Source organism: Vombatus ursinus, unplaced genomic scaffold (assembly GCF_900497805.2).
Source record: "Vombatus ursinus unplaced genomic scaffold, bare-nosed wombat genome assembly UNPS02014775.1, whole genome shotgun sequence".
Taxonomy (NCBI): Eukaryota; Metazoa; Chordata; class Mammalia; order Diprotodontia; family Vombatidae; genus Vombatus; species Vombatus ursinus.
In genome coordinates this window covers 8,072,604-8,090,700 of record NW_020954553.1, presented here as the reverse complement: position 1 = coordinate 8,090,700, position 18,097 = coordinate 8,072,604, and the positions used below count along the sequence as shown (strand labels likewise).

Sequence of the window (18,097 nt, the reverse complement as noted above, 5' to 3'; positions counted from 1 at the left end):
GTCTCGTCTCTGACCTCTACTTGTGTGATGATAAGCAAGTCACTTAGGATCATAAAATCAAGATTTTTGAGCTGGAAATGACTTTAGAAATAATCTTCTCCAACTTCCTAATTTTCCAGATGAGGAAACCAAAGCTTGGAGAGATTCAGAGGGTTTCCCCCAAGATCACAGAGTAATAAGCATAATCTGGGTTCATACATAGATCCTCTTCATTCCTTCTATTCCATCCATTCTATTCATTCCATGCCTTGCCATCTTGAATTTTATTTACCTATTTTATCCATCTAAAAAGATGATGCTAATATTTCAGATGATAGTGAGTTCCTCCTTATTGAAGGTATTCAGGCAGAGGCTGAATGACTACTTGTCAGGTATATTTGAATAGGTATTCCCATTGGGACCAGATGACCACTAAGTTCTCTTCCAATTCTCATATTTTTTTAATATTCCTATTTCTTCCCTCCCAGAGATATTGTGAATATCAGATAAGGTACTTCATAGTCAAGCACTATAAGACTGTTAATTGCCCCTTCCCCTGGTATAAAGAGATTGGCATGGAGCTGGTTGGTGCTGATATCCCTATTGACCAAGAGGGAAAGTTAGGTGAATGAACAGGCATGGGTGTCCACATGGTCACTGGTAAAGCTGGGGACTTAGATTTTCTGGTCCCTGATCTTTGCATGGTCCCACAACAGACAGTTAAGTGGATGGAATTAGGACAGGATACAGCTGCCCTTAGTAGTGAGGACCCCTGGACCCAGGAGCAGCTGTAGTTTACAGTGCCCATGTCAGCCACTCTCCTTAGAGAGGGGAGAAGCTACTTCTGTACCCTTATACACCTGGACTCAGCCCGTGGAGGTGGGGCTCAGTGTTTTTAATCCAGGGAAGTAGCCACTTTGCCTTTGCACCAGAATAATCAGTCTTTGTGACGACTCTCCATCTGGTGGGGATGGTTCAGGGCAGCCAGTGCAGATTTTGCTCCAGGCCCGGGAAGAAGAGTCTGTATCTGATAGGAAAAGGGGCCTGCAGGATAGAAAAGAGGGCAGCCCACGAGATACAGAGCCATCCTATGGGGGGGGGGGGGGGGGGGGGGAGAAAGACTTGCATTAATCATGTCCCAGAGCCCAATGGGATTATAATCCAGTTCCATTATGTAGAGATGGAAACAGGCTCAGAGTAAGTTATGGCCTAACCCAATACCACACAATGGGTGAATAAGTGAAAAAGCTGGAATTTGAACCAAGGTCTTCTTGCTTCCAGCCTGGGTGGCCACAATTCTATACTTGATTAGCTTTGTTTCACGGTATAAATTAAGCAGAGGCTCTTAACGTTGTATTGACCTTTTGTGTTGATTGTGGGGAGAGGTTCTGTGCAGAGTTATAACTAGCAATTTTGTCACTTGGGGCAATCTGTAAGACTTAGTGCTATCTAGTCCTTAGTCCTAGACTATCCTTAGTCCATGAATCCCCCTTCATGATAGGAAAATAGTACAAGGAATTAGTAAGGCATTCAGTTGAGTGGGAAAGGGAATTAGTCACTGTAGCAACTTTGATGTTGCTGGAGGAATATTTATAACATTTTTTGCACTCTTGAACTCTTCGTGCCCTGTGGCAAAGCTCCATTTACCCCCACTCTGTTTACAGCTCCAGGATTGGAACCTCACTTCTGGAAGGAATCAAAGTACATTCAACTTATCCCATTCTAGAAGCTGATGGGGTTCCAGTGCTGTGGGCAAGAGCCCTGGGCTTGCAGCTAAGAGATCTGGCTAGCTGTATCATTTACTGCATGACAGTAACTAGCTGTCTCCACTGGGTGTCTTTTTTGTCTTCTGTCAAATTAGAAGAATTACACTAGACAGTCTCGAAGGATCCTTCTGACGTGCTCATTTTCGGCTTGACTCCAACTGATATGACACAGAACTAATACCTTTCCCCACCGTCTTGAAGTATAGATTCATGAAGGATTGAAGTGTGGAGTCAGAATCCTGTCCTCAAGATAAAACATCCCTGCTATTGAGGAAGCTTTCTCAGCCTGAGGGGAGTTTGCTGTGGTCTAGAACAGATGCAAGGCTTCAAGTCACAGCTCCATCACTAACTCTGTCATCTTAGATAAGTCACTTCCACTCCTCCCCCAACCAGTGGCCATTTCTTCCCCTATAAAATGAGCATTGGGCTAGAGGAACTCATCTCTAACAAGCCAGGAATGTATGAGAAGTTAAGTGGCAACATAAGAACCAGGCAACAGACAATGGTAATCACAAAGCCACTGAACATTTTATCATACAACAGCATGGTTTTGGGGAAAGACATTGGTATTTTGGGATGTTACTAGTTGTACTTCCCTTCTCTGTTTTGGCATCTATACAGTAAGTTGGTTAGATGGTACCTAAGATCCCAGCCCAGATCTTAATGATCATGGGTTTATTCCTATACAGCTGACTAGCCTGTCCTTCCCCTACCTCCCTCATGCTCTCCCAAAGGGCTGTTAAGGGCTCAAATGGGTCCCTTGCCAGTTGATTCCTGCTGCCTCCACTATTTAGGGCACAGAGAAGTGGATCACTGTCCCCCCCACTAATAGCCCCGAAAGGGACAGCCTTAGGCACAAAAGGCTTGGGTTGATTTTCTTGGGTCCTCTTCCCACTCCACTTCTGCCCACCCCCCCAAAAAAGTGTGTAATAATCCATATTTATTGTATTGACACATTTACATTAGTCTGTGAGGTCACTTCGCATGTCTCAGATATGCCTCTTCTCTCCACTCAGAGCTACCACCTTTGTTCAAGTCCTAATCAGCTCTTGCCTTGACTATTTTTTTTTTTTGCCACGACTATTTCGACAGCCTTATTATTCTCTAACTAGTCTTCCTTCCTCAAATCTCTGTCCTTTCTGATCCATCCTTCACACAGCTGCCAAAGTGATTTTCCTAAAAGTATAAGACCTGTATCTTAGTACATTTTAGTCTCCTTCATGCATTCTACAATCTAGCTTCCTGAACTCCTTGGGGTTGCTCCCACACAACGTTCCCCCTTCCATCTCTATGCCTTGGCATGGCTGTGCCCCACAACTGGAATGCTTGCCCTCCGCAGCTTAGGAAGTTTCATGGAAGAGGCAACACTTGAGTTTTGAAGGAAGATGAGATTCTGTGAGGCACGGATGAACAGGGATGATATTTCAGGAACAAGGATTCATGGGAGCTGGCCTCAGAGTCAGGAAGACCTACATGCAATGCCTGTCTCTTGACATGTGTTGGCTGTGTGACCCTGAGCAAGTTCCTTGGCCTCTCCAGGCAACTCTGTGACTACAATTTGCAGAGTAGGTGCTGACCTGCATTGGTAGAGGGCATTTGTTCACCTGGGAGTTCCACATGTCACTGGAATGACAGGGCCAATCTCTGTCCCTTACCCTGTGTGCTAGGCACCATGCTAAATAATGAGGCTACAGCTAGGTGGTGCAGTGGATAGAGCTCTGGCCTTGGAGTCAGGAGGACCTGAGTTCAAATCCAGCCTCATACACTTGACATTTACTAGCTGTGTGACCTTGGGCAAGTCACTTAACCCCGATTGCCTCACCAAAAAGAAAAAAAAATTATGAGGCTACCATTAGAAAAAGGATACAACCCTGCCCTCAAGAAGCTGACATGTAACTATAGAGGCGTATAATACAGATGTCCATAGATAAGTAAATACAAAATTACGTGAGGGGGGTAACACTGCTAACAACTAGGAGAAACAGAAAAGGCCTCTTGTTGAAAGAACTTGAACACCATAGCAATGAAACCGTAGGTCTTTAAAGTCAGCATCGTGTCGCATAGATAGTAGGCACTGAGTGAATGAATAATCACATCTAATTCATTATGAGCTAAGCTTTCATGCATCATATTAAGCACTTAGAGGAAGCAGTGGTAAATACAAAGACAAAAATGAAAAAAAAAAACCCTAAAGTAGCTTGGTACCACGCCTGGTGCATAGAGCTTAATAAATACTTGCTGACTGACCAAGAGGATAGGGGGAGACGAGAGAGAGAGCTAGAATTTAAAAATGGAGTGTGAAGGGAGAGAATACATTCTTGGTGGCAAAGATGGTGGGAAGTGGTGTCCTGAGTCTAAGGCCAGACAAAAGAAGGTGTGGATTTACCAATCAAAGCCCAGGGTTGCAGTCCCATGGGAGAAGATAGAAGGGGTAACCACAGAAGCAGCTAGGTGGCCTAATGGATAGAGCATGAAGTTGGGAAGATGAGTCACTAGCTGTGTGACCATGGACAAGTCACTTGACCTCTGCCTTGATTTCCTCAACTGTAAAATGAGGACAACACCTACCTCAAAAAGCTTTGTGAGGATCAAATGGGATAAGATTTGTAAAGTGTTTAATACAGTTCCTAATATATAGTAGGCACTTCATAAAATGCTTATTGCCTCAAAAACTAACTCGATAATTCAATGTTCCATTGACCCCCAAAGAACTCCTTATTTAACAAGAATTGCTGAGAGAACTGGAAATCAGTCTGGTAGAAATTTGGTTTAGACCAACATATTACACCATATAACAAGAAGTTCAAAATGGATTTTATTGTTAGCTCTTTGAGAGCAGTGATTGTTTTCACCTTCGTATCCCTAGTGCTTAGCACAGTGTCCCAGTACGTAGCAAATGCTTAATAAGTGCTGTTGACTTGACAATAGTCTTTTTTTCCTGCACTACCATAGTACAATACATGAATTAGGGGAGGGACTAATCCTGAACAAAACAAACTGTAAGGATGTACAAAAATATGTATAATTCTTTTTGAAGTGGCAAAGAATTAGAACCTGAAGAGATGCCCATCCATCAGGGAATGGCTGAACAAGTTGTGGTGTATGAATGTAATAGATTACGATTATATTGTGCCATAAGAAATGATGAAGGGGATGATTTCAGAACAACCTGAGAAGACTTATATGAACTGATACAAAGTAAAGTGAACAGAACCAGGAAAACAACTTCTACAATGATAAAACACTGTTGTAAAGATAAACAGTTTTATAAGACTTACATACTCTAATCAGCATAATAACCCACTATGATTTCAGAGGAAGAGTAATGAAACATGCTACCCACTTCCTGATAAAGGGGGTGAGAGACTCGGGGTGCAGAATGAGAAAGAGATGATTTTTCTTTTAGATATTGCCATTGCAGGAATTGGCTTTGCTTCACTATACATGTTAGTAACGGGTTTTGTTTTTCTTTCATTTGTAACTGGTGGGAGAGGATGGAAGAAAGGGAAGACACATTTTTGCTGACTGAAAAATTTTAATTTAAAAAATGTAGGTGATGTAAAAACAAGTTATCAAAATGTATGTTAAAATTAGCCATCTACAATTAGTGACTTCACTACTCTATTCCTTAACACCTTCAATATGGCTTCCAACCCAGTCACCCAAATGAAACTGTTCTCTCCACATTGCCAGATCTAATGACTTCTTAATCCTCATCCTTCTTGAAGCTGTTGACCATGCTCTCTTCCTTGACACTATCTTTTCTCTGGCTTTTCATGGTATTGCTTTCTCCCAGTTGTCCTACCAAACTGGTCTAACCACTCCTTCTAAATGTCCTTTGTTAATTTCTTGTCATCATCTTGCCCAAACTAAGTCTGTCCTGAGCTCTCTTCTCTTTTCTCTATACTTTTTTTTAGTAACCTCATCAGCCCCAATGAAGTCAGTTATCTCTATGCAGTTAAACCCCAGATTCACATCTCTCTCTTGCACCAGGTTCATATCCGAAATTGCCCACCAGGCATTTCAAACTAGATATCCCAAAGGTTGTTGGGATTGGATTGAATTGAATTTATGAGTTTTCCCCTTAATTAATTCCCCTTAATTTAGGAGCTCTCCCTTCATCCAGACTTCTCTATTACTGTCAGCGTCACCAATTTTTCAGTTGCCAGTCTTGGTGTCTTCCTCAACTCTCCATTTCCCCACACCCCATACAGTCAGTCATTTGCCAAATCTTTTCATTTCTATGTAACACTTCTCCCCTTCTCTCTCATCTGTCCCCTTTTCTCCCATTCACACAGTGGCCCTCAGCACTTCATATTATCAGCCTGTTCTCCCTACCTGAAGCTTTTTTCCACTCCATCCTCCTGCACAACAACGGTCCAAATGCTTTGTCCAAAATGCAGGTCTAGGGGCAGCTAGGTGGTGCAGTGGAACCCGCCCTGAAGTCAGGAGGACCTGAGTTCAAATTTGACCTCAGACCAGACACTTGACACTTACTAGCTGTGTGACCCTGGGCAAGTCACTTAACCCCAATTGCCTAAAAATAAAAATAAATAGATAAAAATTAGAAATTAAAATGCAGGTCTGCCCATGTCACCCTTCTCTACTGAATAAACTCCAATAGCTCCCAATTATTGCCTCTAGGATTAAATACTGTCTCTTCTAGTATTACAACCAGTCCCATTCCTATCTTGGTGGTGTTTGTACAGATCATTCCCATATGGCCCCCTTGTTATCCAGCCCTATTAACCTCACTCATGGAACAGGTCTGTTTCCCATCCCCATGCCTGTCTCCTTACTGTTCCTCATGCCTAGAATTTACTCTCACCTCGACATGCCTGGCTTCCTTTACATCTCCTGCTCCTCCCTGAGGCTTTTCCTGATCCCCTCGTTACTGAAGCCCTACCGCATATATGCTGTATATTTGTGAAGTCTGCAGGGCTACATGTATGTATGGTAGCTCCCCGTTAGCAGCAAATCCCCTGAGGTTGGGGAGTGTTTCATTTTTGTTATTATTGGGAGCCAAAGTGTTGGCAGCCAGGTGGCACAGAAGTGGAGTCAGGAAGATCTGCGTTCAAATGTGGCCTCAGATGCTTACTAGCTGTGGGACCCTGAGGAGGCACTTAGCCTCAGTTTCCTCAGCTGTAAAATGGGGATGATGATAACGGCACCCTGTGCTCCCTTGTGAGGATCTATTGAAATATCTGTACAGTGCTCAGCAGTGCCTGGCACATAGCAGGCGCTTAATAAATGCTTCCTTCCAAATTGACAGGGTTAAGAATAGAGTAAGAATATCTTTGGAATCACCTAATGTTGATGGGTTTTAATTTTCTCTCTTTTAAAAAATAAACTTTGTCTTTTTTTTTTTAACATCCTCTACATCCTAAAGATAGCATAAGTGAAGGTCACGGAGTGGGCTTGAGCCTTCATTTGTGTTTATCTTCGCTTTTCAGCACCTAGCACAGTGCACAACACACGGCTGGAGCTTAATAGACGCTTGGGGGTCGAAGGGCTGGGTCCAGTGGACTCTAGGGACTCACTCTCGCAAGCCCCCTCCCACAGGTAGAGCAAAAGCGCTCAGCCCCGCTGCATCCTGGGATTGGTGCTGAATCCTCACCTCGGAGCATGACGGGACATGTAGTGTCCTTCTCTTCCCTCCTCCCACCTCATTCGTGCCCAGCTTCTTTCCCCTCGGCTGTGACCGCCGCCGCCTCACCCTTCCCGACAGGCCTCGCGAGGCCTCTGGCCTCTGATTGGCTAAGGCTGGGGGAGGGGGCGGGCGTCTCCACCGGCAGCCGTTGCCCGGCGTTTCCGGTGTGAGGCCTGAACCGGTATCCTTACGCTGTGTGTCTTGTTTGGGGGAGGGGAAGGGGGAATCGGCCGCAGAGGAAGAAGAGAGATCGGCTGAGGCGGCGGTGGGAAAGGAGAGCAGGGCCAGGACGGGATCGCAGCCTGCCTGACTCACAGGCCCGGGAGCGGCGCGCGGTACGGAGCGCGTGGACGCGGGGAGAGGAGGGGGAGAGGTCGGGCCTTGGCTGGGGGGAGGGGGAGCCATGAACGAGGCGCTAGCGCGCTTGCGCGGAAGCATCCCGAGGGGTGCGCGGCAGTGCGGGGCGGGGCCCACGTGGGATGTGGGGCTGGGGTCTCCCTGAGTGGCGCCCCTCCCCCGGCCGCCCCAGGAGGCGGGGACTGAGCGTTCCTGGGCTACGTGCGAGGGGAAGCCTTGGGACTAGACGGCCTCGGAGTTGGGAACTAGGCTCAGCCCGCGAGGTGGGAGGGGACCCCCCTGGCCAGCCCTCTGTCCGCCTGCCCTCGTAGACACGTCTACGGGCGCTCGTCCTGTGCCAGGCCCCGCGCCCCGAAGGACGGAGCCAGACCGCAGAGGGTCCTTGGGGCCGCGGCATCGGATATTTACCCCTTCCCCACCCCCACCCCCGAGTCAGGCCTGGTTTGGGAGAAATCCTAGAGGCGGGGGGAGGCTGGATCGCCCAAGAAGCATCTGATGAGCCCCTTCCGAAGTGAGTCTGGGGACGATCAAAGTTGTGGTTTAAAAGATCAGGAAGCAGCAGCCCAGAACCTGGGGCCCTAAACTTCGGTGCTTTTACTTTTGAAAGGTTCGTTCAGACTTGAGCATCCTTAACCACGATGAAAAATCGAGACAAAGAGGGTGGTGCTTCGAAGCAACCAGCCAGCCCTTCCAAAGCAAAAGCCCGAGCAGGGCCTCAAGAAGCCAATTCATCCCAGACTTCGAAGCCTGAGGATGCCCAGGAGCCCGGGAGTCAGCGTGCGTCTGGTGACTCTGCTCCTAAAGCAGAGGGAAATGCAGAAGGTCCTGCTAGCCAGGCCCAGGAGAAGAATGAGGGTATGTTCCAGGCAGACTGCTGCCTACTTGGGAGAGTCCCAGGTTGGGAACTTTTGGCCACATCCCCTGTGTCCCCAACTAAATTAGAGGAAGCGAAGAAGATTCTCCTACCTAGGTCATCTAATAACAGCTCACATTTCCAAGGTGTTTAGAGTTGTAAACTTCTTCCTCACAACAGCTCTGTTGGTAAGGGAGCATAAGAATTATTTTCCTGATTTTGTGAGGAAATGCTTTAAAAGTCATAAGCTTTGTATACCTGTGCATTATTTTACAGATAAAGAAACCGAGGTTCAGAGAGGTTGTGACTTGCTTATGGTCACATAGCTACTGGGTATAAGTTTATCAAGAGATGCATGTTGAGACTCCTTGAGAGCACGGCTGTCTTTTGCCTTTCTTTGTATCCGTAGCACTTAGCACAGTACCTGGCACGACTGACTGACTGGCTACAATACTTATCATTAACCTGTATTTCCTTTTCTCTGCCATGACTTAACTGCCCTTAAAGGGGAAACCTAAGAGGATTAAATTTAATTAAATGGTCCTAGAAGTGGCATTGTGGGGTGGAGCAGGATTCTTCTAACAGCCGGAGGAATTTCCTTAGGAAGGTTACCTGTTGCTTTTGTGCCTGTTTGGGAGAATATGTGAGCTAATGGCCAGATTTTTAGAAATCCTTGGGCATGTCATTCATTAACCAAGACAGTTTAGTGAACTGGAGAGGAGGTTGTGCTTGGAATCAGGGTCCTCAGGAGCCACCTAAGGTCTGGCATTTCCTAGTTGTGTAACAGTGGCTAAGACACAACTGCTCTCAGCTTCAGCGGTTTCCTCTATAAAAGCAGGAAAATTATAATCATGACACATACTTCACAGGGATAATATAAGGAAGTCATTTTGCAAGCCATAAATCGAGGTCTTAGTTTCATTTTCTGCCCTGTCTTTCTGTTGCAGGGGGGCAAACCAAGAATTCTCAGTCAGGACCTGTTTGTGATGTCTCAGAGGAGCTGAGTCGGCAGCTGGAAGACATACTGAATACCTACTGTGTTGATAGCAGTCAGGAGGGACCAGGTGATGACGGGGGCCAGAATGAACACACAGAGCCAGATGAGGTAGAGAAGAGCAGAAATTATTCTGCCCGGAATGGAGAACCAGAACCGGGGACCCCTGAAGTCAATGGAGTGAAGGAAATCACCAAGGGAGAGCCAGGTGTCGAAGAGATCCGGGCAAATGATGAGGGTGGGGACCGAGACCAGAAGCGGGTCCAGGAAAAGAAGAAAGCCAAAGGCCTGGGTAAGAGAGGTAGAAGCCCTGCTACATGGAGTTTCAAGGTTTTGTCGCATTCTCTCTGATATCTCCCTTTTCTGTAGGATTGTTAGAGCTTCCCCCCCCCCCAATAGTGTAAGCTCCTTGGGGGCAGAGACTGTCCTTTCCCATCTTTTGTATTAAAGACACTGAACATATATCTCTTTGATTGAATTTGGTTTCGAGAGATGAGAGAATTTGGAGATCCTGGGCAAGTCACTTAACCCCAGTTGTCTCCAGAAGGAGAGAGAATTTGGAGTAAATGTCACGTGTGGCCTGCCTGATCTAGAGGCTCTAAGTGGCAGTCGTGTCATGTATGCAGATCCTGGGGTACAGGCTCCAGATGACTCAGGCGTCAACTTCTGGGGATTTTTCTTTGTCCATCTCTTCCTTTCCTGCCACTTGTTCACTCTTTAAAGAGGAAATTTTTACAGGTCCTAGGAAAGCAAACCAGTGAATTTGTCAGGAATTTGCCAGGTGTCTGAGGGAAGCTGCCTGGAAGGCCTGAGCTGCCCCCCCCCCAGTCCCACTCCTTTCATCTGTGTGGCAAATCTTGGGTCTGAACTGAGGGTTGGGCGATCAGAGGAGTGGGGATCTGGGGCTGAGAGCTAACCTGAGTGTCCCCTGTTGTTTGGAGGTATACGTGAGGAAGACTCACTCTGTGTACCCGTGCCTTCCAGGGAAGGAGATCACTTTGCTGATGCAGACGCTGAACACCCTTAGCACCCCGGAGGAGAAGTTGGCTGCACTATGCAAGAAATACGCTGAGCTGGTCAGTGCCCTCGTTCTTCCTCCTTCAGGGTTGTAGAATCTGGGTGACCTCAAGGTTGGCATGGGCCTGACCCTGAGGAGCAAACGTGGGTAACAACACATCACAGCCTGGGGACTAAACCATGTGACGGGGCATGAAGATTTCTTTTAGTCTCTCTTTGGTTCTTTGGTGAAGAACGTGGAGGCAGAGATGGGGGAATCCCCCTAGCTGTGTTCCCTGGGATCACTGAGAGAAAGGAGAGAGTGTTTGCAACTTAGAAGAATTGGCCACAGAATAAGAGTCTCCCTTCAAAAGTTATCCCCCCACCTCCAGCATGGATGGGGTCACATCAGAAGTGACGGGGGGCTGACTGGCCAGGGCACTTTGCTTCAACTACTCTGCCAGGACCAGCCTCTGCTTGGCAGCTGTCCTGGGAGATGGGGGACCAAGGGAAGGGCCCCCACGATGTTCATCCAGAGCCAGGCTCAGAGGTGGTTCAGTCATTCAGTCACAGTCAAGGTCACACACAAGGCAAGAAGGGCCTGGTTCCCAGGGCAGTGACACTCTGTTCCTTCTCCCGGCATGACCTAGGACTTTGAACACGTGAAATGTCTGTCCTCAGCCTCTCTGGCTGCTTTGTTGTGGGGGAAGTGTGAGCTAGTGAAGGAGGCTCTGGGCTGTTTCCTGCTACTTCAGCCTTGGCTCCTCCTTCCATGGACGGGGGAGGCCTGGCTCGGATGGACGCAGCCTTGGGCAGGGCCTCGTCATTTACCAGATGGGCAGCAATCCCCCTGCCCTGCCTAGCTCCTAAGGCTAATGAGGCATACCATGGCCTTGTTCCAAATGCCGGAGGCAGTGTCGTCATTGGTGTTAATGGGATGCTGCTGCTGCTGCTCGGTGCTCTGAGCCCTCTCCCTCCTAACAGCCCTGTAAGGTACTCTAAACGTATTAGCGGGGCAGTGGACCTGCCCTGAAGTCAGGAGGACCTGAGTTCAAATCCGGCCTCAGACCAAACACTAGACACTTACTAGCTGTATGACCCTGGACAAGTCACTTAACCCCAATTGCCTAAAAATAAAAAATTTTTTAAAAATCCAGCCTCAGACACTTGACACTTACTAGCTGTGTGACCCTGGGCAAGTCACTTAACCTAATTGCCTAAAAATTAAAAATTTTAAAAAAAAATCCAGCCTCAGACACTTGACGCTTACTAGCTGTGTGACCTTGAGCAATTCACTTAGCCCCATTGCCTAGCCAAAAGTAAAAACAATATTAGCCCCATTTTACAGATGACAAACTGGTGTTCCAAAAAGTTCGGTGACTTGCCCAGTATCCCCCAACTTGTAAGTATTGGAATGAGGGGGAGAAAAACAGGAAGTGGAGAGATTGGGTTGAGTAGGAGGAGGGAAGGATTCAAAGCTCTTTGCCTGGTTACTTTGCTCCATGGTGGTCTGCCCAGAGACAGGCAGGCAGTCTCCCCAAAAGATTCACGTTGTCTGTGAGTTTTCACCTGGTGAGTGCCACACACTGTGCCCCCCGCCCCCCTCCCCATCACTTGCTGCTTCTGTGCCCCGTGCCCCTTTGTTTTTTACAGCTGGAGGAGCACCGCAATTCTCAGAAACAGATGAGAGTCCTGCAGAAGAAGCAGAGCCAGCTGGTGCAGGAGAAGGACCACCTGAGGAGCGAGCACAGCCGGGCGGTCCTTGCCCGCAGCAAGCTGGAGAGCCTGTGTCGGGAGCTACAGAGGCACAACCGCACTCTCAAGGTGAGCCTGGGGGCAGCACCCCAGCCGGCTGCTCCCCAAGCAGCCTGTGACGAAGCCGTCCCCGTGGGCAAGGCAGGATCGGGCGCCAAGGGACAGGCTAGGAGAAAGGGGCAGAGGTGGCTGAGAGGCCCATCTGGGCTTGTTGGGAGCCCGGCTGGGAGAGAGCTGCCTTTGGAGAAGGCATGCGCTTCCTCTGGAGCGCAAGCGTGGGCGGCGCTGTGGGCTTGTCGCTGCTATTCAGGTGATTCCTTTTCAGGGATAGTGCGGCCCTTTGACTGAATCCAAACTTCACAGAACAGATCCCCTTAGTAAAACTTGTAAACTTTGTAAAACTGGGACTCTGTCAAGAGGCTGCAGCCGAGGACCCAGAAGGCCACGTGTGACCTCGAGGCCACAGGCTTCGCATCCCTGGTGTAGATGATTTGGGGTTACCTCTCAGCCTTTGAATTGCGACCATTGTTCAGAGGTCATTGCCAGGCCTTCCGCTGTTCATGCATCACTGTCTGTGAGGAGAGGGGTTCAGGGGAGCCTGGGGGCTCCTCACCTGCATCCTTCCTCCCGTTCTGTAGGAAGAAGGCGTCCAGCGAGCTCGAGAGGAAGAGGAGAAGCGGAAGGAGGTGACCTCCCACTTCCAGGTGACCCTTAATGACATCCAGCTGCAGATGGAGCAGCACAACGAACGCAACTCCAAGCTGCGCCAAGAGAACATGGAGCTGGCTGAGCGGCTCAAGAAGCTGATCGAGCAGTATGAGCTACGGGAGGAGGTGCTTGGAGGCCGGGCGGGGCTGGGGGCCCGGGGGGGGGGGCCACTGCACGCAGAAGACCTGAGCTCGGCCACCCCGGACCCCCTGGAGAGTGATGATGGGGGTGACCCGAGGCAGGGGCAGAGGGCCCAGGCTGCCCTCCTGGAGGGCACACAGCCTCCCATTAGACTAGCAGTGACGTGTTGTGTACAGCGTGAGGGGCTTTCCCTAAAGGCCTAACTGAACCTTGCTGCTTTCCTGGCCCAGGGTGTTCCAAGTATCACTTCCCCATTTTACAGATACAGAAACTGAGGTCAAAGAGGTTAGGTGATTTGCTTGCATCACACAGGCCAGTCAGTAGCAGAGGCAGGATTTGAATCCAGGGGTGTCCTGGCTTTGAGTCTAGTGTTCCTCACTACCCCGAGATGCTGCTCAGTGTGGTGAAACCCGTGGAGCTGTCCCTAACCTGGGAAAGGGCTTTGAAGAGAGATCACAGGCTCACAGGCAGTCGTGGGGAGAGCACTGAAGGGGGAGGTGGGAGTGTCAGGTCAGACTCGGATGACTTTGAGTGAGTGACAGCTTCCCAGGGCGGCCAGGAGCCTCCATTTGCTCCAGGACTGGCCAGGGCCTTTGTCCTATATAGCGCTGCCTGGGCACGTGGCACCTCGTCTGGGTCCTGGCCAGGCCCGTTCCCCTCATGACCTGGGCCTTCTTGGCTTTTCTTGGCAGCACATTGACAAGGTCTTCAAACACAAGGACCTGCAGCAGCAGTTGGTGGATGCCAAGCTCTTGCAGGCCCAGGAGATGCTGAAGGAGGCTGAGGACAGGCACCAGCGAGAGAAAGACTTTGTAAGTGTCGTCACCTTGAGGAGCAGAGTCCTCTGAAAACTACCCCCCCAAGGCACGTGCTGGGCTGCAGATGTTCGTTTCATTAGCCTTTGGTCTCATCTGTAGCCAAAGATATGCGTGTTAAAAACTTAAATCACTAAACCTGGATTAAGGGTTCACTGTGCAGGCCCTGGGACTCAGCACAGGTCAACCAGGATGGATAGCAGCTGGTCTCTTTCCTCTGGGGCTCAGGCTAGTTGGGGGCGGGGGGTCAGTCAGGAATGCCGCATGGAGGGCCTTGAGGAGACGTGGAGGCCTGGCAGTCACAGGACTCTGAGACCTGAGTTCAGGCTTTGACCCTACCTCTTACTTTCCTGGGTCACAATTTCCTCATCCCTACAATTTGGGGGTGATAGGTTCCCAAATAAGGTTGGGACGATAGATGCTGGGGCAGAGGTTGGTGTTGTCTCTGCAAGGCCTTGGCTAAGATGCACACTGCACCCAAGTCTCGAGAGCCCTTGTCCTCTGATGGCAGCAAAGCTCCATTCTATGCTGCCCTTACTTGGAGAACGCGGCACTGACTGGAGGTGTACTTGTCTTTGGAACAGCTGCTGAAGGAAGCGGTGGAGTCCCAGCGTGTGTGTGAGCTGATGAAGCAGCAGGAGGCCCACCTGAAGCAGCAGGTAGGGCCCGAGGGAGGCAGCACCCCTGGCATGGGCGGTGGGCAGGCGGGCGGGTAGCGGGGCCTGACACCCAAGCTCTTGTCTTCACAGCTCGCACTGTACACGGAGAAGTTTGAGGAGTTCCAGAACACTCTGTCCAAGAGCAGCGAGGTGTTCACGACGTTTAAGCAAGAAATGGAAAAGGTAACAGCCTTGGCCCAGCCTGGGAAAGGTCAGCAAGGGGCCCTCGAGTACAGCCCTCATTCATCACCTTGGGCAAGCCTCCCGACGTCCCTGTGTGTTTCTCTGCCATCTGTAACAGGGAAGTAGCCACGCTCCAGGGCTCTCACAGGACCAACATGGGAAGCGTTGGGGTCATGTAAGGTGGCATTTTTCTTCCAGGGCTGGGGCCAGGGCCAGCTTGGTGACTCCACTTTGGGGACAATAGTTCTCCCAGTCCTGCTTGCCTTTTTTTTTCTTTCTTTTTTATTTTTTAAAGTTGAATTTAGGGTGGATATTATCCAATTCTTCCCAATAAGGGTAAAGCAGTTATGTGGGCAATGGACTCTGGCCTCCTTTGGGGAAAGACTCCAGATCTCTTACCATGACCATCACCGCTGGTAGTTGTGCAGGCCCAGGAAAGCCTGTGGTTGGGGACTCATGGGCCTCGCTCCCTTCTTGGTGCTGGGCGTGGACCCGAGCCCCGTGTTGTGCCGCCATCCCTCCAGCGCCTGTGGACACAGTAACGGTTCCCTTTTGTTCCTCACGTGACAGATGACCAAAAAGATCAAGAAGCTGGAGAAAGAGACCACCATGTACCGATCCCGGTGGGAGAGCAGCAACAAGGCGCTGCTGGAGATGGCCGAGGAGGTGCGTGGAGGGAGGGGGAGGCCACCCCGGGCCCCTCATCATGCCGGGCCCTTCCCTGGGTTGGCGAGAGGGAGAAGTTGTCCTTCAACAGGGAAAATGGTTCTCCAGGCAGAGAACACTGGGGAGAGGGTGTGTGAAGAGGGAAGGACATTAGGGAGCCCCAGAGGACGTGCTGTGAAATGTGTGTCCGGGGGGGAGGTGGGGTGGGCACAGTCTGTCACCTCAGGGTCACTGTCCTGCCTGAGGGGGCAGCTCCAAGCCAAGGAGGAGCGTGCGGGCTTTGCACACGCAGGGACCAGCAGTAGCTTTGACCTAGACGCCTTGAAATTCAAGCTGCCCTCACGGGAGGGGGACTCGAGACTGGGCCCTTCTGTCGCTTAGTTCTAAAAGGGCACGTTTTCTTTTCTTTCAGAAAACTCTTCGAGACAAGGAGCTGGAAGGCCTACAGGTGAAAATCCAGCGGCTGGAGAAGCTTTGTCGGGCCCTGCAGAGTGAACGCAATGACCTGAACAAGAAGGTGCAGGACCTGAGTGCCCATCCCCCGCCGGGTGAAGCAGACACCCCAGAGTCCCCCAAGGGCCCACAGAGGGACAGCGGTGCCGAACCGCTGGTTGAGGGCCTGATCCCCGAGGTCCCCCAGTCTCTGTGTCACACAGAGGCTGCCCCCCAGGGCCCCGAACTGAGCACAAGTGTTTCAGGCCAGACGGAGGCTGATGAAGCCACCCCTTCTACTGACTAGAGACACCCCGGTGGAAGGAAGACCAGGGATGCCAGGAGGGGAGCTGGTGAATGTTACAGGCCCAGCTGCTGTGTCCCCTCTCAGCTTAGGGGCTGCCATGGGGAAGAGCTGGGGCCCATCAGGCATTGACACTTTCCAATTTAGGTTCTTGAAGATGATTTTTATATATGTATGGCATATAAAAGTGTGTGCCATGCCCCATACTTTTATATACATACATGTAAAGCAGGCACTTGCTTCCCCGTGCCTCGGTGCAAGGGGAGAGACATGTGACTAATGAGTGCTTTGGAGGGGCTCAGCAGAGGGCACATCTCCTGTGACTTCCCACAGTCAGGGCAGGTTATTGGGCTGTTCTTTTCTCCCTTGAGGCCCCCGTGACCGGAGCCTCGCTGGTGTCCCAGTGCATACGCGCACTCTCTTGTGTTTTGGTTGAGAGAACTGGGCTCGCTGTGGCTTAGAGTCCTCCCATTGCACTGAGAGTCTTTGCCCCTCCTGCTCTGGGAGCCCAGCAGGGATTCAGAGCCAGCGTTTTTTAGTGTTTTCCAGTGGAGAGAGACAAGATCGAGGAGCCCGTTTATTTAAAGACCCCCGGTGGGAGCCTCTTGAGCTTTCCATTCATGCCCAAACCAGACAATGTGTCCCAGTAGCCTTATGATTCACAGTTGCCTCTCCCTCCAGCACAAGAGAACATCCCATGGGTTGTTTCCGAAGGTGGCACGGGGGTTTTGCACACGAGTGTGTCGTTGGTGAGGAATTGATGAGGTAGGAGGAGGACGGTCTCCTTTACCCCTCTCTTCCCTGCCCCAGCTTTGGGCCTTAGCTGAGTGGATGCAGTAGACGCACGTTCCTCACAGAGACGGGGATGCTTCCCTTTAGTGTTGCTTGAATCACTCTAAGGGCTGTAGGATCCTGAGGGCTGCCTCTTGTTCTCACAGCAGTTCAGCCCCAGGCCCCCAGCCATCCCCACCCGTTTCCATGGACTCCTCAGAACGACCCACAGCCACCCCTGGGCTTGCTTCGATGAAGCGTCTTGCAAGACTCCCCCTCTACCCGTGAACACTAAGCTTTCCTTGGCTTGAGCAGAGGTCTAAGGATGGTCTCCTGGACTTTCAGAGAGTCTGGGCTCAGGGCTCTGGCTACAGATGAGCCTGTACACTGGCCAAGGCCAGAAGGGCACAAGATTTCTCCCAAGATCGGCCCATTCCTGGAAGGGGCCGGAAATGTATAGCTGGAGAGCCATCTCTCCTCTAATGAGCCTGGTGACAGGGAGTTTGGCTTTCCCTGTCTCTGGGCTGCACCCTTGAGGCATTACCAATCATGCCTCCTGTGGTTTGAAGCAATCCCCTGGCCCAGCCAAGCCCCAGGTGCGAGGCAGGGTGCCTATGTGACCTCTACTCCAGCCTAGCTTTTTGCCTCAGAGGGACCAAAGGAGCTACAAAAACTGCAGAGCAGAGGAGACAAAGCAAGCTGACCTAGAGGACGTTGGCTGCTCTGTTTCTTCCCATCCATCCCCTCCTTTGCCCTTCCTGGCCTTTTTCCATATCACAGTCATTCGCACTACGTCCTATTCACAGGTGAACTAACCCTAAATCATGTTCTCACAGACCTTGTTCTCCAGGGTCACGGTCTTCCCTTCCCCCTGTGCTCTGACTGGTGTCTTTTGGGTGGCTCTGGCTTGACTCTTCTTCCTGACTCTGGGAGAGCCTTCCCCAGGGGAGCCCAAGGCAGGGACCAGAGCAGCATGCCGCTGATATTGTGTATGTGCCGATCTTTTGTCTTTGTGGGCCAGGTCTGAAGGTGAGGGCGTGGGGCACTTGTCAGGGCATCAGCAGTTGG

At 50.3% G+C, this 18,097-nt stretch overlaps 1 protein-coding gene across 3 annotated transcripts; it reads left to right on the top strand.

Moving 5' to 3' along the window:
- The first annotated feature begins 7,555 nt into the window (after window positions 1-7,555).
- On the top strand, window positions 7,556-16,844 carry TXLNA (taxilin alpha). 3 transcript variants are annotated; one of them, XM_027864580.1, is made up of 11 exons: window positions 7,556-7,730; window positions 8,360-8,607; window positions 9,553-9,891; window positions 10,584-10,675; window positions 12,249-12,419; window positions 12,989-13,183; window positions 13,892-14,011; window positions 14,599-14,673; window positions 14,764-14,856; window positions 15,427-15,522; window positions 15,935-16,844. In XM_027864580.1, exons 2-11 carry the CDS (start codon window positions 8,391-8,393, stop codon window positions 16,259-16,261), a joined length of 1,725 nt encoding a protein of 574 aa, XP_027720381.1. In that variant the 5' UTR covers window positions 7,556-7,730; window positions 8,360-8,390; the 3' UTR covers window positions 16,262-16,844. The 3 variants fall into 3 exon arrangements, with proteins under 3 accessions (XP_027720381.1, XP_027720383.1, XP_027720382.1); XM_027864582.1 differs by lacking the exon at window positions 7,556-7,730 and adding an exon at window positions 7,895-8,015; XM_027864581.1 differs by lacking the exon at window positions 7,556-7,730 and adding an exon at window positions 8,073-8,263.
- Window positions 16,845-18,097: the final 1,253 nt, after the last annotated feature.

Coding starts and splice junctions, on each gene's coding strand:
- TXLNA (XM_027864580.1), top strand. CDS start 8,391: ATGAAAAATCGAGACAAAGAGGGTGGTGCTTCGAAGCAACCAGCCAGC. Junction 12,420..12,988: donor GGCACAACCGCACTCTCAAG/GTGAGCCTGGGG, acceptor CCCGTTCTGTAG/GAAGAAGGCGTCCAGCGAGC. Junction 14,012..14,598: donor ACCAGCGAGAGAAAGACTTT/GTAAGTGTCGTC, acceptor TCTTTGGAACAG/CTGCTGAAGGAAGCGGTGGA.